At 36.3% G+C, this 25,063-nt stretch overlaps 1 protein-coding gene across 5 annotated transcripts in view; it reads left to right on the forward strand.

Annotated features, from left to right (window-relative positions):
• The first annotated feature begins 817 nt into the window (after nucleotides 1–817).
• Msp300 (Muscle-specific protein 300 kDa) overlaps nucleotides 818–25,063 on the forward strand; it is a 111,290-nt gene continuing 87,044 nt past the window's right edge. For all 5 annotated transcript variants that reach the window (XM_074093780.1, XM_074093781.1, XM_074093783.1 and 2 more), the window contains exon 1: nucleotides 818–1,335. In XM_074093780.1, coding sequence (XP_073949881.1) covers nucleotides 843–1,335 — 493 coding nt within the window. In that variant the 5' untranslated portion in view covers nucleotides 818–842. The remainder of the gene's footprint in view (nucleotides 1,336–25,063) is intronic.

Below are 25,063 nucleotides of genomic sequence, written 5' to 3' on the forward strand. Positions count from 1 at the left end.
TGATAAAGAATTAAAAAATAATTAATTCTTACAATAGTGCAAAATTTGCCGCCTGTTACGACATTGTACGGGTATATGACCGGGAATGATAGGTGCGACCGTTATGAAGAGATGTGCGAACATTACATTACATATCTTTAATTCGTTTTTATATAAATAGACTTTGAAAGAAAATGTACCTACTAAGATAGTTGAACTTGAACATTAAATGAATGAACCATTCGGAGTTATAGATTCGATTGTGCCTAATGGATGTTTTCGTCCGCGACCTCGCTCCCTTATCTCCGTTACATCACCGAGACGAACAAGTTCGCGGCTGATTGCGATAATTGCACTTCAAAGATAAGCCTGATTTGCTACTAGTCACTAATTTTAAATTAAAACCAATTTTGTAAGTTTTCATTGAAATCATTCGTCCAAGTACACATACGTGCGTTAATATATAAGTAAACTTTAATTAAGAAAACTTTTGTGATTAATGAGGACCTGACGTTACCTATTTACTTATCTACTTATTAAAAGTTACTTAAGTACCTATCTAAACTTTTTAAAATGCAATTGTATAACGAATAAATCATCCACGTAACGTAACGAAAAAACATTCACAGCAGTTTTAATCGCTTTCTCACGTAAACTACCGACTAGCCTAGCCTACTATAAAATTAAAAGAACGTCTGCCAAAGAGCTTTTAGTAACAGAGGCTACCGAAGCACTCCACCAAAGCTGTCTGCAGGCCGTCTACACGTGGGGCCGACGCCTGCGCCCGAGCCTCCGCTGCACCGAGCCTCCGACTTGTACTGTACAGTATCGAGCGAACCTCCGAGCGGTGAGGTCATGTCGCGATGGCGGACGGCCGCGACTCCCCGTCGCACAGCAACCTGCGAGACCGCGTTAAATACTACGAAAAAGTCTGGACAGGACAAACTGCAGACACCGTTGATGCTGCTATCGACGTTGACGACATAGAAAGGAGAATCGAACAACGCAAAAGGCACACGGAATCGCCGAAAATCGAAGTTAAGCTGAAACACACGCGCGATACTGAATCGCCGACAAGGAGTTTTGACACCCAGTTCCCGGATTACAAGTTACGGCATGTTGAGGCGGCTGAAGAGGCGAAGGAGTACGAAGTCTCTTCGCATCAGGAGGTGAAGTTTAAGTTTGAGAGAGTGGTGAAGAGAACTGTGACGGAGCATCATGCTCTGAGTGAGGAGAGGCCGGAGTCGCCTTTGGAATGGTACTCCGAATACCGGCATCAGACGCTGCATACTGCGCCCAGGGTGGAGTACGTGAGGAGCAAGTCGGAGTATGACTCGCACATCGCGCAGATACGAGGTAGGATGCTTAGATTTATTGATAAGAATTATGGTCCTTCTAAGACACGTTTGAAACTGTTGATTCATTATTTTGAATATCAATCAGTTTTATTAACATAATGACAATGGGTCATGCTTAGCCCTTTTGTTTTTGCATAAATTATTTTACAAACTTTCCTAAGTATATTTGTTTTCATACTGTACAGGTTGCAGAAGTCAAGTTCTAATTCGATGGAAATTAAAATCGATTGTACCTATCTACAGTCAGTCATAAATGCTTGTATTGCAAAAAATATCTGTACTTTCACACATTGATGTACTATACATATATTTGACGCGATGGTGGTAAGATATTTTTGACTTCAACTGTATGTAACTGTAATACTTAAATAATAATAAAGCATTTAAAAATTACACTTACCTATTCGTACCGTCACTTAAAAGTTATAAATAATATACTACCTACATGTAGAGACGTAATTTTTAGATGTCTACATAGGTCATATGTAATACATAGAGCAAGAGTAGAGGTCTCCGTCGAATATTTGTTTCCACTGCGTTGTACTTAAATTAACTATCTACAATAAGGCGGACTTTAAAAGATGGAAACCTTACCTTTTATTATTTTTACCGTCACGGTCTGCGTTTGGTTTTAGTTTTTACAATATTTTAATTTATTTGCTTCAATTTTGCTAGTTAATTTTGATCCACTAGCCAACCTTGTATAGTGCTTGAATTGACTTAAAATTTGGTACCTTAAGGTACATATTATGTAGGTTGGATGATCAAAACCAAAAATACAGTCAGCAGAAAATATTGGGTTAAAAGGGCTCATACCAAAAAAAAAATAGGAGTGCCCTTGGCAATGAATATTTATTACGGACACAGCCTATATGTATGTTACGGAATCACTTGCGGTATTAATTGGCTACGTAATTTCACTTGTTGACTAGGCGATGATGTCAGACGTAGTGCGAAACAGTCATCAAATATTAATGGAAATATTTGCCGGGTAAATTAAACCCATCCTTCTAATATTATAAAATGAGAAAATTTATGAAGATGTTTCTTAAGCCGAGTTTAGACTTGGAAGAAAAATCGTGCAAGTTGCGTTACATTGCAAGGCCGTAAAGCCAACGGTTTCGAAGTGGTCAATCGAGCGCCGCAATGTAATGCAACTTGCACGATATTTCTTGCAAGTCTAAACTCGGCTTTACACCGGATTTAGACAATGCGAGAACTTGCACGCAAGTTTTACTACATTGCGGTATTTGTTTGATCAACTGAATTCATTGTCCCTCAATAGTCTGCGATGTAATGCAATTTCTTGCATGGTCTAAATGGGGCTTTACTCAGGCAATACGTCTGAATCGATTTTCAAGTCCGGTATGGAGATAGTTCCAGTCCCGGGGAAGGACATAGATAGTTATTACCTATCCTGGATAATTATTATTTCCTGCGAATTAGATAAAATAATCCCACAGACAACAGCTTGTTTACATTTTAAGTAATAAAGTTCTGAGAAAACATTGGAAAATTACGCCGTTCGTATTCGGGAGTGTACGAGTACGGTAAAGTGGTAAAGCACGCATCATGAAAGTATAAACGAGTCTAAAATAAATAAGTTAGTTAAAAACACGACTAACTAAATAAATAACAAGTTGCACTGCAGTTAGATTGAAGGTGTTTCTGAAAGAGTGGCTTGTGCCTTTAACATATACCTAAACGGAGGCCCTTCTATCTTGTTAGTGCTGGTTGGATCTCGGTAGGTACGAATGCAGCACACACACACACACACACACACACACACATGCGCTGGCGACGGTTTCTTCTTTTTGATTTATTTATTTTTTGTTTATATTTGTATACCTACCTGTTAATATCTTTGTTTTTAATGATAGAAAATACGGCTAAGTTTATATATTCCCAAGTATGTCTAAATTGCACTCCAGGTTCTCAAGATACAGGCTCAGCCTCAGGCCAGCACCGCCAGATATTTCTTTGTTGTTTGGTGTTTTTGTCGAACGTACCACGATCAAATCGGGGACGTTCTGAAGAAAGGTCGGGTCAGGAGTACTCTAAACCGACGTGCATGCATGAAAAGATTGATGAATGTAGAGGAAGCGAGAGGTGTATGCCAGAATCGTAGCAAGTGGAAGGATGTAGTCTCTGCCTACCCCGTTGGGAAAGAGGAGTGATTTTATGTATGTATGTATGTATGTATAATTTATGTCTAATGTTTAAAGCGAATAAATGATTATTATTATTAAGTAAGAGGCATTGGGCTCAGGCTCAGCATAAGCTGCGAGTCTTACGACGCTTTCCTCATAAAAATACATATCAAGTATTAATAAAGACTGCAGTTATAAAAGGCAGCACACAAGTTTCTCAATTTACGAGAAGTTGCCGTAAAACTAAGCTAGTTTGGTAGATATACATGTATACAAATGTCAGAGTAACCTTGGCCAAGGATAAACAAGTATGTAATGCCTAAATTCGGTTTTTATTGTGGACGAGATTTTATACTTTGATGATCGTTACATCATTGTGAAGCAGTAGATCTACAGTGTAGAGCAGTAATCTAATATGTTTAGTTTATATGCCGATAGATGTTGCTGTACGGAAAATTGTAACATCCTAAATCGCGCTGGCGAGATTTTTCCTGGCTATTTTAAATAGGCTGTCAAATTAAAATACTTTGTTATTTGCCAAACAACTGTTGTATGATTAACATCTAAGGCAGAGCGGTTGAATTACAGTAAAAGGCGCATTATGCCAGGTCTAAAAACACATCGGATTTGGCACTTAATTTGGCCAATCATCAATGTTGCATAAAAATTCATGTCCTAATCCTAGCGGTTGAAATTTTGAGATTTTATCTGTATCATGTATGTGGGAAAATATCGGTATAATAAGTAGCCTATCTGTTTTTCCAGACACCCAGCTTTCTACATAGGTGCCAATTTTTTTAAAAATAGAGTAACACGCGCACGAAGCAAACTAGCATGGATTGATCGATTCTGCATACCACAGCTCCGCTCTGCTGCAATGGAAGCGTACCTTAAAACATGCTTTTAATTTCATCGTTCGTGTCGTTAATCCTTTGCTATCTTATCTAGTATAACAAGTGATAATAACAGGTACAATCACTGAAGGAAATTGATTTACAAAAATAATAAAAAAATATGCATACCTGGTTAACATCGCGGGATCGCGGTGGATGCGAAAAGCACAAGACCGGTCTGAGTGGAGAGCCTTGGGGGAGGCCTATGTCCAGCAGTGGACGTCTTTCGGCTGACATGATGATGATGATGATGCATAATATACTAAGTTCACGGTCAAACTGTAAAATTCACTAACTTGACGAGCTACATTCAGCATGTCACTACTTTAAAAAAAACTCGTAGCTCAAAATAGATAATTTTTCTGAGTGAACTTTATAGACATTACATCAAGGTTCAATTTTGTTGACACATATTGATTTTAGATACGAGATTTTTTCAAAGTAGTGACGATATAACTACTTAAGAGAGATAAAACAAAACTCACTTTCTTAACCTACTGTTGCTAAATATGTATTGTGTGGACGAGAAACACAGTTGTAATCTCAAAAAAGTCATTAATTAAGAAATTTTACACTGTTAACTGCGCATAATTAATAATCTTAATTTATTATTTCCTTTAAAACAGTAGAGTTAGGCCACTTGTGTGTTGGAAAATTAACTTCATTTGACTTGTTGAACGTTCCCTAAAGTTAGCAAAAATCAAAATTAGTATAATGTATCTAGAGATAGACAAGTAATATCTCAGCCTTGAGAAACTCAGTACATATTTATTCACCAGATTTCTCGTTTATTTAGTTTTAGAGCCATATGTTTGAGGTTTTTGGAACTTGCACTGTTCGTGCGGACTCGGGAAATTTTTTGTAAGGCGACAGTCTAATTAACATAATCTAAGCTATCCTATGTCTGTTCGTTAAATATAGTATATTTGGCATAAAACGAGCCATTTTACCCTAGACGGATAGACACGTCGAGGGGAAAATAGGTTTAATGCTCGAGTTTTACACTCTGCTTTTCACTTAGATTGCGAGGAAATGAAATAGCAACAGTGGAAACCATTATTCACTTTCTATGCATTATTATAAAATAGTTTTTTTTAATTTTATTGATGATTGATTTGATTGATTTTTAGTTTTATGTAGAAACTTTTCTGTTCACACCTGATTACCTTGGTCTTAGACGAAGATTTTATTTTATGCACTAGAGCATAAAAAGTCATTTTAAGATACAGCATAAAAACGAACTTTACGAGCATGAGAAGTGAAAAATGTATTTTCTTTCTTTTAAATCGCAGTCAAAACTTATGACTTCTAAAAATACTTCGACTTGACTGTTTTTTTACAAAAATATTATGCAGACCTGTACCTAACTGTTAATAATAAGTATAAGTGCATAAAAAATATAGATAAAATTCCTTTACAATTCTGACTCATTTTATTTTTCAGTTGACACAATTCTGAGTAATTTCTATGCAAATAATTATAAAGATATAATTCCACTGATCCTAATTATTGCGGCCGCAAAATCATATTTGCTCGTTTTATCTGATTTGTTGAATTTGCACTAAAAGAAAAATTGATAAAACATCGGAATTTGCATGCTTGATTATATTATGTGTATTTTATACAATTCAGGACCATGATTTGATTATTATAAGAATATTGTTGAGATAGAACTATCGGTTAGTATTCGTTGATCAAAGTCAAAGTCAAAATATCTTTATTCAATTTAGGCTATAACAAGCACTTATGAATGTACAAAAAAATCTACCACCGGTTCGGAAAAACCTCTGTTGAGAAGAATCCGTCAAGAAACTCAACGAGGTATTTTTAAACGACAAACGTTGAGATATATTATATATGTACAAAGGTGAACTTATCCCTATAAAGGATCTCTACCAGATGTATGTATGTATGTACATATGTAAACTCATTATTGTACAAAATAAGAGAAACAAAATACAATTAATAATTATTGTTATAAATATTGACATTATTAAAATAATTATACTAACAAATAAGGTACTAAAATATTGACGTTGATTGATTAAATGAATCGCGATTAATAGTAATTAATAATATTTGAGATACTTGTACAAAGGCGGACTTATCCCTTTAAGGGATCTCTACCAGTCAACCTTCAGCAAGCAATCAGTTGGGGACCGACAGAAAGTGAGTTTAAGAGTCGAAAATTCATGTCATCATAATGTCATCTTATCTTATCGTTAGGGGTCCTTGCGTATACACTTCGACCCGTAGGGATCTTTTGTGTAAAATGATGTCATCTTAGATGGAAATGTTTTATTTAAAAAATCTATGAAATACTCCAGATGCATATGTGATACGAAATGAGTTTTTTTGAAATGACGATCGAATTTTCGAACCCTGTCAAAACCCTTGGTTCTCCAGAGTTCGCGAACGGCGCCTTCACATCGCTTAAAGCTAATAAATGATCACAACACTTTCGCAATGCATTCCCGCTAAATCGCATGCCTATTTTTAGTCCTCGCTTGACAATGCGAAAACACGTCTCGTGACGGCAGCGCTGTGCAATGACATCAGCGGCGATCAGCTAAATTGCTTAATTCAAGACTTACTCATAATGTAATAAAGTTCACACGCTTGTCCCTATTATAAATAAGGATATTCTGTTAGACTTTACTTAGTAAGAGATGGACGATGTCACGTTTGCTCACTGATATCAGTGACTTTGGCTTCTAGAAGATGTGGTCGAGATTTATGGCATTGATATACAAGGTGTCTTATGACTATTGAATATATCTTGAATATTGCAGATAAAAAATTTCGGTCAAAGAAATTTTTCATCAATTTTTTTTTAAAAACAATGTACCTAGGTTGCATGGGCACCGGAGTAGCCGGAATGTGGAAGTTTCGAACTCTACGATATCATTCTTAAAACAAAAAGGAACACAGAATCGTACTAAAACGAAACGAGTGACGTTCTAACCAGTAAATAGTTAAACAAACCCGATGGTACTTATTTTGAAGAATAGCTCTTCGTATCTAGTCCGTAAAACTGGGAACGTGAATTACTAGAGCCACATGTTTCTGTTCTATGGATGGAACTACTGGAAACCCGTTTTGAATTACTTAAATTTAAATGACTTGTTACTTTATGTCACGTCAACCGCAGACCGCAATCTGCCAGCATTCTCCCCACATGATTGTACCCGCGACCCATTTGTGAAAAGCGTTGAAGTACAATGCCAATCGTTCTGCTACATTGCTCTCGCACAGGTGTCTACCGATTACCATCTAGGATAACCGCAGTATAAACTAGCTTTTGCATTCGGTTTACTGAAATATTGCGCCTTAATTTTTAAACACTTTGAATGTTTCAAAAGTGTAGCTACAAATTGTATCAATATCCGCTAAGAGTATATAATTTTATTTACATTTAAATTATTAAAACAATATGTTTATTCAGTTTTCAAAAGTTTATACTGAAACGAATAAAGTTTGTAATGTTTTATTACTATAAATTTATTTAAACAATAAATGGCCATAAACGGTACAGTGGCCACAAACGGTACTTCTGCCCTATTCTTAAACCGGGCATGGTATGGACAATATATATTGATAGTACAGTCAAGTTCATAAACTTGTGATCATAAATTTGATCAAATATATCTGAACACGACTCTATACGGCGTACAAGCGTGTTCAGATATTTTTAATAAAATTTTTGCTCACAAGTATATGAACTCGACTGTATAATATGCCATGCTGGTTAAAGCCGTGGGTTCACGGTGGATGCAAGCCGCTTCCAACCGAAGCAACTGGAGGTCTATGGCGGAAGCCTCTGTCCAACAATGGACGTACTACGGCTAAGATGATGGTGATGATGATGATGAATATGCCATGGTCTTAAGTAATAGAGAAGTCCAATTGGCCACAGTATCTGTGGGCGATAACCGCATGACTGGGTTCACGGCTGTTCTCAGTGGTCGCCGATAAACCATAAAGATGTTTATAGGCCCTGATATTGAGAATGTATCGTTATTTTGCAACAGAGAACAAAGTGTACTTACCGACTGTTGACCCAGTGGTACATACGCGACTACCGAGCCGGTGTACATAATACAAGTTGGTGGTACTACGAGGAATAAGGGATAATTTGATATCCTTTTGCCGAGTTTTTTGTAATTTTTAACCGCCTTCAAAAAATGGAGGAGTTCATCAATCCGTTCTTTTTATGTTTGCTACATCAGATCTCCTTCATTTATGGACCGATTTGATTTTTTATTCATTGGTACCTATGGCATTAGCTCCAGTTAGGTCCCATAATCACCAAATCAGGTTCTGATGATTGGATTCTTAATCCAAAATTAAATTGGACTGGAAATCCTTCAAATATTGTAGGGACACCTATGGTGATTTGAATATATTTATTTTAGTAGTAACTCGTGAATTTGCTCCAGAAAATCACAATTTGTGAATTGGAACTGATGTAATATTTAGTAAATAATGGCTTTGTGGTCGAAATGTCGAGTTCATTTGGTAAATAAATGAATATTTTAAATGGTGGAAAATTTATTTAAGAATATAAACTTATAGAAAATACAATCATATACCTAAGAGCTAAAATACTACTAAATAATAAATCTACTAGCTAACTTAAATTATATTTTTATAGTATAAAAAAAGACCGCCTCGAATCGTTCCTGGCGCAAAGGTGCCCAACACGCTTGCCGCGTTGCCGCGTTGAACGGCGATAGATAGCCTTTGCATCAAGAACGACTCGGAGCGAGAGTCTAATTTATATTTTAAATAGGTAAATATTTTAGCAATATACGTACCAGATCATTTATGGAATCAGGTGTTACTTTTCTAAGGTCCATATCAATAAACATATTGTTCCCGCTTTTGTACATCTCTTTCTCTTGTTAACTGTAATTTTTATATGTTTTATGTACAATAAAGAGTTACAATACAATACAATATACAATTACAATACATGCTACTATATTTGGTTTGGATAGGTACTTAACTAAATATTTCCCATTAAACTATCTAAACATTTACATTTCTATATTGAAACATATTAGTCTAGTTTGTATTATAATGATATATAAGTAAAATGTATAAAAACCTTGAATATACCAAATCTGGCAGCTAAAGTTTGTTTACATATACCTATCCAAACTGGTATCCATTCATTTCGCAACTAACGTTTGGCAACCGGATTCATTTCGCAAACTCTAAATTATTATATTTCAGGATTTACTTTAGGGCCATCGTGTAGAACCCTTTAGGTTAGGTTAGGTTGGTTTTATAAAAATCCTGAAATATACAGTTTCAGAAATAATAAACAGTTGCGAAATGAAAAGTTGCGAAATGAATCAGGTTGCCAAACGTTAGTTGCGAAACATTAGTGAACCATCCAAGTCAAGTATTCCAAGTTCAAGTATTGCTCCTGGCTAGGTAATACTACGCTTACCTAAATCTGCTATTGGAAAGCAAATACCAGTTTATGTGGACAGTGTAGAATGAAGTGCGTCGCTGCAAAGAAAAGTGAAAACTTTATAAAACCACATTTTCGCTTACGTATAAGGATAATTTACTACAAATCTGGTGAAGTCGTTTTGAGATCGTGAGATCACATAGAGAAGAGCTAAAAATTTCTGGACTTGTATATGTATGTAACCCACAGATGTAACCACTTTATTGCGCATAATAAATAAAAATATTACGATTGAAAAATGCGTGCAATATCAGGTATTTAATTAACACAGCTAAATCATTCAAAATATTGCACGGAACTGCCAATGAGTTCGTCTAAAAAGTGTGTTAGTGAATGCTTTACGAATTAATATAGGTACACAACAGTTTAAAAATATGAAATGGAAAAAGGTTAAGGCAAATTATGGAATTCACGAAATGGAAAGGAATTCGTCATATTTAATTGTAAAATGGTCATTTAGGTCTTTAGAATACCTTGAATAAAAAACAATAGCTATATCCCTTCCCTACGACATAGCAAAGCGTCAATATATGTAGACATGATTGCAGTTGTTAAAAAAGTGGTGTCACGACATTGAGTTTTAGTGGGTCACCAAATCAATTCAAATCGAACTAAATTGAACATAAAATGAATAAAAATAAGTAGGCCAATTAGAAACAAACAAGCAAAAATTCAAGCACGTATAAATGAAATTATTTAGGCAAAGTACTTTATTAAACAAACTAATAATTAGTACTTTAAATTAACAATCGATTGTGTTAGGTGGCGGGGATAGTATCTATGTAATTATTATGCGGCGCCTGCGCCGATGATGTCACCACCATTGCTTACCTTCTGTGGAACCAGTTCATCGTTTTTATCAAACGAATTATCTGGAATTATTGGTTATAAATTATTGTAATTAAGCGAGAAGTTGTCGTTAAATCTTGTCCATTTTTATTCTTCTATTTATGTCAGCAATCTATCTATCTAATCTAATACCTTTAAACGAGCAATTCTTGTATATACATATAATATATATTTCGGGGATCTCAGAATCGGCTCCAAAGATTTCGATCTTTTTTAAATTTTTTATTGTACGATTTTGTCGGCATAGTCCACATATATATTGGTGCAAAATTACAGCTTTCTAGCATTGATAGTCAATGAGCAAAGCCGCGGACAGACAGACAGACAGACAGACAGACATGGCGAAACTATAAGGTTTCCGTTTTTGCCATATTGGAACGGAACCCTAAAAACTAAAGTACTTACCTAATACTTACTTTCTTCTCATGTGATATGACAGTTGAAGATGATGCTAGAGTAACACTATATTTGTCGATAATGCCACCTCTGACACAGCGCCGGCCCTTGGGTGCCTCCGCAAGGAGTATGTAGTTCTACACGCCAGATGGCAAGGAGCGCCAAAATGCCAAATATGAAAAATAGTGCACAGGAAAATCTTGACGGCGCGGTGTAGACTATCTCGCTCTAACTTGATCAAAGACTTGAGCCAGCGTGAGGCTTATTGTCTGACGCACTCGGAATCACTATCGTTTTCACCACTTCTTTCTACGGCATAGGCTGAGGGCAGAAAGAGACCGCTGCTCTGACACATCTGATGGTGACTACATTGCAGGCAATTCTGCTATTTGCTTAACATTTAGCACTGCACTGCTAATTTGTAATTCGCAAGTCAAGGTCTTAGCTACAGTTTCTTGGAAGATCATGTCTGTATTATTAGTGCAAGTTTGTATGAATGAGGTCAGGCTGTAGCAGAATGGAAGAAATATCGTCTCAATTCGCATATCATCACATAATAATCATCATCATCATTATCATCATCATATCAGCCGTAGGACGTCCACTGTTGGACACAGGCCTCCCCCATAGTCCTCCAGTTGCCTCGGTTGGAAGCGGCTTGCATCCACCGTGAACCCGACACACCGATCTTTGAAATTAATATCATCTCGGCCTATATAGATCCCACTGCAGAGTACAGTCACCAGCATTAATATCGGCCACAGCGGAGCGTGCAAAAATATCTGACACGTCCTTCCGGCCCCAGAAATAGAGTCGTATCAGATGTTTATGCACACTTGTTGTGTCAGATATTGGTGCTGGTGACTGTACATCCCCTCAGAATGGGAGAGTCTGGGCCGTAGTTCCACGCGGACCCAATGCGTGTTGGGAACTTCACACACTTGTTAGATTTTTTTTACGGAAATCATGATTTTGAAACAACGAAACGAAACGGTGGTAGTTTCTTTGAATAATTATTTAATTGAACTAAAATAATTTCTTTGCTCACCCACGACCTTCTTTAGTTCATTGAGATAGACCTCCGCACAGTAGGTAAATAAATTATTTTATTATCATACCATTATAGTAGAGATAAATAGTATAAAGATATTTTGACTTTCACTGTGACATTGAATCGTAGCAGTATAAGTAAACTCGGGTTTTCAACGCTTACTGCTAAGGCAGATCGAGGTCAAAGTGTCAGGATAACCTTTACTGGTTTTGATCAAAATTGTTTTGGTGTTCGGCTGCATCATGACCTTGACCTTGGTGTTTCCGCGTCGGCACATTTAGTTTTTGTTGATCACTCGACTGCGTGTAGGTGGGAGCTCCATTTTAGGAGCTAATAACGGATTGCTTGGCTTTTTAGGAGTCTTATTAAAAAATATATGTTTAAGTAGTCATTGATGGATGGAATGGAAATCAATTTTAAATTCACATATGACTGTTTTGTTTGAGGACGCTCTGAAGCGATAAGGCTATTGCTTAGGTATTTTGTGAATTTAAATACTAGGGGGAGAAAGGAGGGGTTGGATTGGCAGCGTTTCTTGATTCTACGGAGACGAACAATGGCTGTTTATCAAAAAGTACTACAGACTCCATAGATCTCCAGTTACACTACATCCACCGTTATCCAATGTAGTACTTTTTCCTTGCCAACAATAAATAGTACAGTCAATTTACAAAGACGTCGATACGGCTTATGTTCCAAAATTATGTATACACGACCTTAACGTTAAGTTACATGTATCCACATTTTTGTAACTTGGGTCGTATCAAACTTTTTATAGTTGACTGTACTGGCATAAATACAGTTTGGAGCTAAAGAGCTGCGCTTCACATCCAAAGAGCCTCATGTGGCTAGCGAGCTGCTGGTTGCCGACCCCTGGGTTAAGTTAGTTTTATAACAATTCAGAAGTACGTAAAGTTAAAATAAAACTCGTCCATTATGTAACAGTCGGGAAATTAATAATTTGGGAAAAATATTTACGGCGAAAAACGAGAGAACCAAGCACTTTATAGTCCATTCAGGATAACATTGGACTCTAGAAGGTCACAGAAGAAGGGGTTCTAAACATTTTTTGTGAAGCCGTAATAATGATGATGATGATGATTATGATGATGATGATGAATAAAAGAAGTAATTAGATGAAGTCATAATTTTGTTTACTTTGTAAGTTGATTATTACGTAATGTAAGTAGTTACAAAATAACACAATATTAATACGTAATTTAATACATAATATTAATTCGATTTATATTTATGCATAGTTTAATAACTGTGTTTCGAGGACTCATCCGCTCTCAATTCCTGTTTAAAAATATTCTACTCGTAGTTACTGCTATGAAGTTCAAGCTTTTTTCCATTCCAAATTTCATCGAATTTGATGTAGTGCTTTAGTTGTGAAAAGTTAATTATTCGGATAAGATTAAAGGTCACCAAATTTTGATCCAAACTGGCGATTAAAAACTATAAATAATGTACAGAATATTTCTCGAGTTAACAATATTATAAACGTTCTGTTTCTTGCAGAATGTTCTTTACCTCTGCCTCTTTAGATATTTTATAGGAAGACGTTTATGTTTTCAACAAAATTGAAAAAGTTTTTTTATTGTTTTTAAATTATGGTATGAAAAAAAGCAAAGTTAATCTCACTAATATTAATTATAATTGCGAAAGTTTGTAAGTCTGTATGTTTGTTTGTTACCTACCTCTTCGCGTCTTAATCGCTGAACCGATTTAGGTTAAATTCGGTATACAGATAGTACAAATCCCGGGAAAGGACATAGAATAGTTTTTATCCCGGAAAATTGCATAGTTCCCGCGGGATAGCAATAAACGAATTCTACGTGAACGGAGTCGCGAGAAACAGTTAGTTAATGAATAATTGAAACTAATATTGACGTCTTCGATATTTTAATTAGAATTTAGTTTAGACCGTATACTAAAAAAATGCAATTTATTAAATGACTTCCTAAAAAACCTAATTTTCTTCTATCCATTCCTATATTGAACAGACTGTAGACAAGCTTAAAGATTCATGTGACAATATGCTTGTCGTTCCTATTCTACCGTACTCGCGAATATAAAGTAAACGCTGCATGTACAGAATAAAAACACAGTCCATTTCACTATGGTCTGTAGCCGTGACCGGCATGAGATCATCGCTTGCGCAACGGCCGGTTTGGCTGTTTGGCGTCGCGCTAGGGTCCAGCTATAAAAAAATCAAAACGTCAAAGCCACACCTCGTTGTTCTTGATCGTTGTCATTGGTATTTAGTATATTATTGGCATTATGTCATCGTTTATCCGCCATTATAAGGTGAAAATGTGGAGTAAATGATCTGTTGTAGAGCAACCCATACATCCTGTATTTCTTTTATTATTATTTTTTGTATTTTTTTTTCTTTTATTGTATAATATAGTTTTTAAGTATTTATTTGTAATTATATTTTTTATGAAAAAATGACTTTCTGCCAAGTTTCTTGCGGCGCATTCTTCTTGGCAATGATGGTCTTTCGAAAGCGCTGGTAGTTAAAAAATGACGTGTAAAAGTGCCCATTGCGGCCTATTTACTGAATAAATCATTTGAATTTGAATTTGAATTTGAACCCTGGGCTTATCGGTGATACTTGGCAATTCGGTGATACTGCTCTATTATCTTACACAGATCTCACTACGAGGAAATGCGAGTTATAAAATCGTTGGCAGCTGTCAGTTTTTATGCTTACAATCTGGTTGGCGGTGATTTAATTGCTTGCAATTCACTATTATGAGCTCAACGTAAGATAATAACGCAGCATCACCGAATTACCAAGTATCACCGATAAGCCAAGGTTTGCTATATGTAGCAGTAACTGTCCATATGGAATTCGACGTTCTATATTCGAAAAAGATGATCCCATATCAATTCTGTGCACTCCTACATACAACAGGTCATTTACTACAGTTTTTCACCTATAACTCTCATAAGGTAAACGTCCGCGTGCTCGACACGCTAATCCCCAATAGACGACACCCTGCTGTCACCTCTATTGCTAATGACATAAGATTAAAGATGCCAACGTTTAGTTTCCATTCGTTTTTCAAAATACCGAACAACTAAACAATAATAATAAACTACTAGAACCCGAGATGCATAGTGGATTTGCACTCTTGTCCGACATATACTTGCTAACCTTTCCAACATGCTTCCTCTTACTGTAGTCAGTTAATAAATCAAACATCGGCATTACTTCATCGCCAACTATTGCAGAACTGGTTCAACCGCCAAAAAATCAGGTCCTGTTTTTATCACTTACGTATTTATTTAAGACTGTTTACATATGGTTCTAAATTTAAATTCACTAGGTATGTCTAGAAATCAAATTTTCGTTTTGTCAGTTTAAAAATGAGAGTTCATCGAGGCAAAATTTCACAAAATCGGCATGCGAGATCATATTTCATGTCAAAATTGGAGCATCCTGTGTTATCCCTTCCTTTGCTCCTAGAATGGACTTAGTTTAGGTAAGGTTAGATAGACTTCATATTTTAAAATCAAAAAGGACTTTTAGCTTTTGACTAAGTAGATTTGAAAGCTATTATAACGATTAAAAAGTCTAAAGGTTAAAGTTTTACCTAAGATTAGCAGTCAAGAAACGAGGCGACCCTTTAAGACAGTGTTTTTCAACCTTTTTCATGACCGACCCCTTTAGTATCAAGAAATATTTCGCGGCCCCCAACCCGTTGCCTTTTTTCATGTAAGTATTTTTTGTGACAAATCATTAGTTAACATTTTCTGAATAAATATTTTTAAACTGTTTTTTTATGTAGTAGTTTTCCCAGCAACTAATAGGGGCTTTGCAACCCCCCTAAAGAGGCTTCGTGACCCCCCACGGGGTCGTGAGCCACACATTGCAAAACACTGCTTTAAGAGATTAAAAGACCAAAGGCTCGAGCCATTTGAACCACCAGTTAAAACCTCAAAATTCAATTACTTACTCGGACTTTGCTTTAAATTCAATGCCGTTTTATTTATATCTCTAAAACGCGATATGCCATGTTACTACAATGTTGTGTTCTAGGTACAGACAGACAGTATGTTTGGTTTGACGCCAAACAATACAATGAATAATTATGCAAATTTTACTAGTCTCGCACTCTAGACTTGCCTGACTGCGGGTAATATAAAAAACTATTAGAATTGGTTTCCTGAGTATACTTGCTGTTATCTTATTGTTTAATCACATATTTTTTTATAATTATGAGATAACTAAATATTCTCAATTAATTCTCAAGATATAAAATCTTAGTACCAACGCATTTCCAATTTATGTGAGCACTCGAATTCGGTTATCGCGCGCTGTTCCCTCGGGAACTGTGCATTTTTCCGGGATAAAAAGTAGCCTATGTCATCACGTCGATCCGTCGCTCCGTTTTGACGTGAAAGACGGACAAACATACAAACTCAAACAGTATGGATTAGTTACAACGCCAAAATTTGACGAATCAAAAATATCCATACAAAAGCATAGTACGTGTCCATACAAAATTATCAAACGATAGCTTTAGATACAGAGTGAATGGTCTATGAAGATGCCAAATATTTTCCTACACCAGTGACTAAAAATTATGATGAAGATGCCGTTTTCGCGCTTCAGCTGTGTAGATTTCAAACAATTTAGGATATCTTCCCGACCGGTTTAAACGTACTCTTATATTTACCATCAAGTTGGTCAAAGTAGAGCTTTCATTACAACGACTTAAGGTAGCTTATCTTAAAAACTTACTTGACCTTAGTGCAGCCGAGACCCGTCGAAGAATGCAAAACGCAGTAAAAGTATCGACAGTCCTCTCAAAGCACTGTAGCACTGTAGTCGTTTTAGGTCGAACTTCTTAACCTTGCAATGGCGAAAAGACATTATATGGGGTTTAAAAAGAGCATGGGATTAAATTCATGTTGAGCGCGTGAGTGCGAAAATTAGCCGATGCCTACTTACTAGCTAAAAAATACTGTTATTCATGTGGGCAATTAATTTGCCCTGCACCCCCTAGGATGCCGCGCCTGAGTACCACACACCCATTGGCACCCTGAGTAAAAACGGTATTGCAAGCTATGCTCTATCTGCTCTAAAAAACCATGTGACTTTTCGCAGGGCATTCTTCTTGGCAACGATGGTCTTTGCGGAAGCGATGGTAGACTTAAAAAACGTAAAAGAATTTACGCCGTAAAGGGTTCTTTTACCTGTTTACAGCCTGTTTGGATGATTTTGTTTTTTATGCACAGTAGTTAGGGGATAAACAGAGCTCGGAAAAGTGAGGTCTTTGCATAACATAAACATACCCTCTCATTTAATGGCAGTTTGGGCCATGATCTTTCTCTATCTATAAGTGAATATTAAACGTAAGAAGAAATGCATTCATAATAATGCATCATCTCTCCATCAACCTCCAGTTGCTTCCATTAAAGTAGAAGATCCGAACTTGAAAGATCTTCACCGGTCTGATAATAGAATAAAATGTATTTTTTGTTAAATTTAGTATTTTCGAAAATATATTAGAGATGTTTTTGCTAAAAATCCTGGACAGGCATTTTTTATATTATTATTTTTAATTAAATGCAGACAACCCTATATCAACGTGTTCACAATAAAACAGCGCTTACGTTGATATACAATTTGTTCTATTGTCAACATACATACATTTCATTTGTTTCATTGTACAAATGAAAGTAACTGGCATCGACATAATAACTGGTTAAGTTTATACCTGGCAACCCAGTAGTTCGTCCAAGTAAACAATAGCAAACCCAACGTTTACATATTCTATATGTATTATAATTTTAAATTAATGTAAAATTGCCTTATTATCTCGACGATGAAACAAAAATTTATTAATTTTTTTTTTAATAATTAAAAAAAGCTTTCTAATATGTTTTTTAAAATACTAAATTTATTATAAAATACATTTCATTCTATTATCAGACCGGTGAAGATATTTTCAAGTACGGATCTTAGACATTAGAAGCGGCCCATATCCACCGTAAACCCGAGGCTTCAGCCGGGTTATAGGTCCATGTCGTTGGTGAAGACGGTTCTCTATCGTTTGCCCGAATTTCATATGCCCGAATGTATCGTTTTCTAGAATTTTTGCCATAGGGTAATTTATTTCTGAAATACTTAGTAATTTCTTCAGATTTGATATTAAACTAACCTAACCTACTGCATTCTATATGATAACATTTAAAAAAAAAACCTGAAAACAGCAATGTTCTATATATTTTATGGCAAGTGTTGATATGGCAAGTGAAATTCAGGCAAATGAAATTCGGACAAGTAAAGGTAAACGGGTGAAGACATGTACTGAAAATAGAAAATATGTAATAAACTTTACAATAAGCTCAATCGGTAGGTACTCGTTCTCAAAATCAAAACATTTAATTCAGACCATGTCCATAAGTGTTAGTTTACAGTACCTTATTCTATATTAGTTAACTCTAGATTTACATTATATTATATACAGAGTCTTTGGATTCCAACTGAATCCCAGTATATCTATCTAACCCGGGTGAAAATACCCATTTCCCCTCGAACTATTAATACTAATTAACTAGAAATATCTCGGGTGAAATGGGTCCTTTCCACTCTTCGTTATCAATCTACTATTGTGTTAATATTTATTTTCAGGTTGTATACATATGATATTTATATCTACACATGACAGTAATGACATGCACATGTATGAGCTCTGGAATAAATAAAAGGCACAAAACGTGTATTTTCCCGGTTCGCAGAAAAAGCCTTCGAGATGTATCTAGATTGTCAGTGATCATACCTAACAAAAAGCAAACGAGTTCTCGATCAATTTAAAATAGAGATGACACAAGCCGGCATGACGATGTGTTGACGATCTTGTTATCTCCTCACATACCGGGCAGTAGGTATTGCGGGAGTCTGGTAGTTAAAGAAAACATTAACTTAATAAGTACTTAATTTTACGCCATTTTACTGACCCCCCTGATTTTACTGAGGAATCGAACCTGACTCCTCAACATTTTGTCTTATGTGTACACCATATACACAAGGTTAGCTAAAGAAATGTCCATACAATTATGGTCTAAGTTGGTCATATATTTATAAAAGCTGTCCTAAATCTTACTACCTACTTTTGAAGTACCGACATGCTCAACCCACTTTGCAGAATTAACATACAATGTGACGTATCGAGAGAGCCTTATAAGTATAAGATATAGTAGGTCACACAGATCGGCAATCTAATAATAATTTATGGTCATGTCCTTAGGTTCACTTTATATTAAATAGATATAGGTAGAGTCTTTCACGATGTCGCGTGCCGTGGTTCTTATTACAATGTCGCTAATGTCTAATTTTGACAAAATCACGCGTCTTCGTGGATGGCACTAGGTATAAATGTAGGTACAGTCACCAGCATTAATATCTGCCACAGCGGAGCGTGGAAAAATATCTGACACGTCCTCCGGCCCTAGAAATAGAGTCGTATCAGATATTTATGCACGCTTGTTGTGTCAGATATTGGTGCTGGTGACTGTACAGTCGCCATCAGATATTTCGGAGCGGCCAAGGTGATCCAAAATATCGGCACATGCACTCTATTATTAAGGTATTAGAGTTCATGTATCGATATTTTGGACCACCAAGCAACACCACGCAAGCATTGCTTTTTGGTGTATATATTGTAACGGCGCTACGCTAGTGATACAAATAGCACTACATATCGACTCAAAAAGACATTCCAAAAATTGAACGAAATCTTAATCTAAACAAGTTATTTTGAGTTGATACACTCTTGATCTACTCGTAGAGTGAAAAATGTTAAAGTCAGAAATTAACACTATACTACACAGAAATTGATTTCAGATAAATTGGCCCTGTAAATCAGAATGTACGTCGAAAAGTGGTTCGCGTTAATTTAATGCTGATACTGCGATCAGCGCGTGAGACTAACGTCGACGCGGCACGCAACGCAACACTTCGCCTCACAAATCCATCTATGCCAGCTAATCTGGAGCTATCGATAGAATTGTTGGGCTACTGATCAAGTTGCTAAAGTAATTTGAGAGAGACATTTATTTACTTTACACATTATTCAATACAAACAGTTTTTTGAACATTTTTAGTAAAATTACATAATGTTGTATGTACCTACATAAGTAGAGCTTCGAATGCAGTATAAAAGTAAGATGATATTTATTAGTAAAAATTGTCTTAGAATCGTAGAACTACTTGAATGATTCCGTCATGCGATTTCTCTCTGATGTACTCGTACCACACACACTAGTAGTCACCAGCACCAATACGACTCTATTTCTAGGGCCGATAGGACGTGTCAGATATTTTTGCACGCTTCGCTGTGGCAGATATGAATGCTGGTGACTGTACCTAGTACTTACAAACAGTTCTACGATTACTCTTAACCGTATTTTATCGGATTCGGATCGAATTCAGATCGGACTTAGGGCGTACCTAACCGCTCTTACGGGTACGCTATATACTTTTCAAGCGAATTTCCCAAAATAAATATACGTCAGTTCGAAAAAAAATGCTTCCTGCAAGTCTTTTAAAAAAAGTATCGATATTTAATGCCATGGACTAATGATTGCAGAAAATAAAAGTATACTATTAATAAACGTAAACAATTCTAATTTAGTCTTAAACGGCCCGTCGAGCATGTCAGCTGGTTAATTGTTATTTAAACAAAAGATAACTCCTTCAGGTGATGACATGCACTGTTTACTAAAGCCAGACGTTCAATGGAAGCACTTGAACACATAGTCTCACAGTAGGTCAAATGTTTACAAAAGCTACGAGACTTGAGGTACCGACTTGTTAGATAGCTCTTGACTTCGTGACATGCTTAAGTGGTTTAAAGCCGATGAAAAACGAAAAAACCTTGTCCTTGATCTCACGATATGTATTATGGCTCACTTACTCTTGGCAACATCATTATTATCATATAAAACGTAGGACGTCCACTGCACTCGATATAGGTCTTCCCTATACATATACCCCCAGTTGCTTCGGTTGGCCTGCATCCACCGTGGGCCTGCGGATTTACCCAGAGGGCCTACTCCGAAAGTCGAAAATCGAAGTTCGTATCGTATCGTCCCACTCACTCTCGTATTAAACAGTATAAGTGTCAGAGGGACGGAACGGTAGGCCCTCAGGTCATCCGTTTATCTCATTGGTCCACGTACCTACTGGCTACTAGTGGTACTGAATCTAGGTTTTGTCCAAATAAATTGTGTACGAAAGGTTTGGCAATATACTCTTATTGTATGTACTTTTAGAAAAATCTGTGCTTCAATTGCTAAAGTCACCTGCATTAATATCTGCCACAGCGGAGCGTGCAAATAATATCTGCCACGTCCTACCGGCTCTAGAAATAGAGTCGTATCAGATATTTCGCTTTGTTGTGTCAGATATTGGTGGTGGTGACTGTACTCCCAAAAACTAGCTGCCTGAATGGCGTTTGGTTTCAGCCGAGTTTAGACTTGCAAGAAAAATCGTGCAAGTTGCATTACATTGCGGCGCTCGATTGGACACTACAAACTCGTTGGCTTTACGGCCTCGCAATGTAATGCAACTTGCACGATTTTTCTTGCAAGTCTAAACTCGGCTTTAGCAATCATGGCTTATAAAATATGGAATACGGGTACATTATGCTAATTCAGGTTGTTTTAAATTTCAGTGTAGATTCGACTGCCGATTTCGACCTCTAGTTTTCGCAACCTCACCCAATAATTGGGTTAATGTGCTAAACATGATCTTGTGGGGTTTCCCGCGTATAATCACTATAATTTTACGGGTAACAGCGCAGGCTTGGAGTTAATTGTAACATTGAATAGTTGACGCAACGGTGACCTTACGTTAAATTTGGTAATAGTGACGTTGATTCTATTTTTACTTCGTAGTAGTTATGAGGGCAGTCAATAGATTAGTATACTCTGACTGAATTTTGAAAAATCCACGTCGATATAATTAACTCTATATACCTGATTGACTTGTTAAAAATTGGCCTAATATGAGTCGGAGTCGCGTGTTTAATTTTTTTTATTATTTTTTGTTGTATAAGAAGTAAATTTTGCAAGAAAGCTTTCTATAGTTATTTTGGTCAAGTTTCTTACAGCGTATTTTTCTTGCCAAAGATGGTTTTTCCGAAAGGGCCGATTGTATAAAAAAGTCACATGCAAAAGAGCCGTTTGCGGCCTCACAGAAACGTTTGGATTTTGGTTTTTAGAGAATTCTGCAGTAGTATGGAAGCTCCCATGTGTGGCTCCGACTCGCTCTTGGCCGCTTTCTTACATCTAAACTAAAACTGTGAAATATATTCAGTAGTTACATAATCTTCGGAAATGTATCAAACTGACGAACAGACGCATGTACTCTATTAGTAGAGGGAAAGCTTGTTTATAAACAGCTGACAGGAACTAAAGTTCAACGACCCCTCAGGGCTAGAATGCAAGGTTGACTCGACAAAAACTCTACAAACAAAAAACTAGCGGAAATAAATGTCTTGCTGTAAAAACTACAGGTGTAAAAACAGCAGGTTAACTAATTTTACAAACTTGTTGACGTTTACGAATCAAGACAATCTATTATATACCAATATGGTACCAATAATGGATTCCCGAAAAGAAAAGATGATTGTTCTGCAGTTAAAAACAATGAAAACAACTTTTGCCTCCTGATTTAGTTTTCATGTTAGTAGCACATTTGTTTAACGAGAGATGCTAAAACACTCAAATATTATCTATACTTGTAAATAGTTTGTCCTGAAGACAGACTGATTGACATCCAAAGCTCATTAGATTAGGACTGAAGATTTGTTTAATATTATCTCATGAATGGCTTTTTCAAAGTTTTTACGGGATACCTACGGTACGGTTAGATACACGGTACCTCTATTTTTTTTCCATGGTGACGAAGCCTTGAGCTCGATGCTCGTTACTTGATGCTCAATGCTCGATATTCGGTAAACTCAATTATTTTCTCATATACTAGTTAATCACCATAGCTTGGTTTGTAAGCGTGATACTTATTTATAAGTATTATTTTGGAGACGATGCTAAAATTTACACTAAGCATATTTATTATACTTTTACAAACAAAACATGGAGCGATAATTGGTTGTATCAATATACTTAAGTACTCCACACCTGTCATTAAATTTTGCCCGCTAAATACCGTCTGTTGATGATTAATCAGCCATTGCCAAGTTGAAATTTAGATTTTTTTTAATACGCTTTCCTGTTAGTGGCCCTGTCATGTCTATTGAAACAAATCCCAATAGACCATAACAGCTAATAAAATCCACGATATAAACGTGTATTGTAAAGTAACATGCAGTAGTTCTCAGCTTGTCACGTACTACAAAACCACGTTGATATAACGGCCAAGGTCGCATTAGATCATCTTGCGGTCTCGGCGCTCAACAGCTCACAGAAAATGCCAGTGCGGATGCCTGATGACTGGTTTATCACAGGGTAAATAAATTCTAATATCATACCCATCTTTTCTCGTGATTGCTGTAAAAGGCGATTAAAAGAAGCGCCCTCTATTGCCTATTTTGAATCTCTATTATTTAAACGTTGGACTGCAGAACTGCGGTGCATACAAAGTTGTGCGGTATTCAACGCCACTTATGAAAACGTCTACATAGCTATTCCTTGAAAATTGAACCATTGCGCTCAACTCTTAAGTGGCCAACTAGACGTACTAGAGGCGGGGCCAGGGTGTTAATGTACGGTACAGTCGTAATTTATACTAGTCGCTTGCATTTTGCCGTTTTTTAGAGAAAATTAAAATTGACAGTAAAACGGTCAGTATTAAATTATCTAAGTTGTTACTGCAACTTCGCTATTTAATACATATAATTGGCGTATGTGGCATTAGTAAACTTTTCGACTGGACTTGACTGGACAAAGAAAAAGACGTAAATATTAAACAAAAAATGCAACCTGGTTTAAAGTATAATAATTATTATAAGTTTCAAAAATAAGTACCACAGACTCTTATTTTGACGCAATAAGACCGTAGTAACATATTGTTGAGTGGATCGAATAGGTACTTATTTTTGCAGTTGACTCTTTCTACCCTACTCCGATCCTGCAAAATATAAAGAAAGAAAGAAAAAACATTTATTGAAAACACAAAACACAACAATAGTATTAAATACAAATAGACAACACGTAGGAAACTATGTGTCATTGCGGTTGTGAATCGGACACTGGCTCAGCATAATGCTGAAGCGTTAATAATAAACACCCCAGCGCTGATGTAGTCTACTCTCGCGTACTGTTTGTCTGTGTGCTGTGAACTTATGCTTGTTTGCAGTGGATTTTTAAGATCATTCTGTTATTTACTTACCACTTAAATGATAAGTGAAGAATGCACGAAATGTGCGTCCGGCCTTTAAGAGGATCACCCAAACCACTATGTTTTTTTCTGGTCTAATTTTTTACGAATCGGCTGTAGATTTTGATGTCGTTTTCAATTATTTGTTAGAGTTAGATAATTAAAAAACTGTATTAAAATATTCGGCCATTTTTAAAGAAAAGTGTCCAGGTAAATGAGACGGTTGTAATGCTCGAATAATCGCCTTGCGTTGAATCGCCTTAAGGGTCAAAGACACCAGGCCCTTGCTTTTATTTACTTGATTAAAAAAACACAATGTTGGCCTGCTGTGTCGTAACTACCTCTCTGTCGTTACCACTTGGGTTTGTAAATAAATAATAAAAAAATAGTTTTGATGAGCGGACATCCTAGTGGTTATATAGATAATCTGCTGGCTATACAGGTGTGGCCTGTAATACGAGCAAAAAAATAAAAACATAGATCGTCCTCGTCAAACTGAACAACATCAGTGCAGCGACGAAATAATGGAGTCTTTGAATTTTCC

Source organism: Choristoneura fumiferana, chromosome 10 (assembly GCF_025370935.1).
Source record: "Choristoneura fumiferana chromosome 10, NRCan_CFum_1, whole genome shotgun sequence".
Taxonomy (NCBI): Eukaryota; Metazoa; Arthropoda; class Insecta; order Lepidoptera; family Tortricidae; genus Choristoneura; species Choristoneura fumiferana.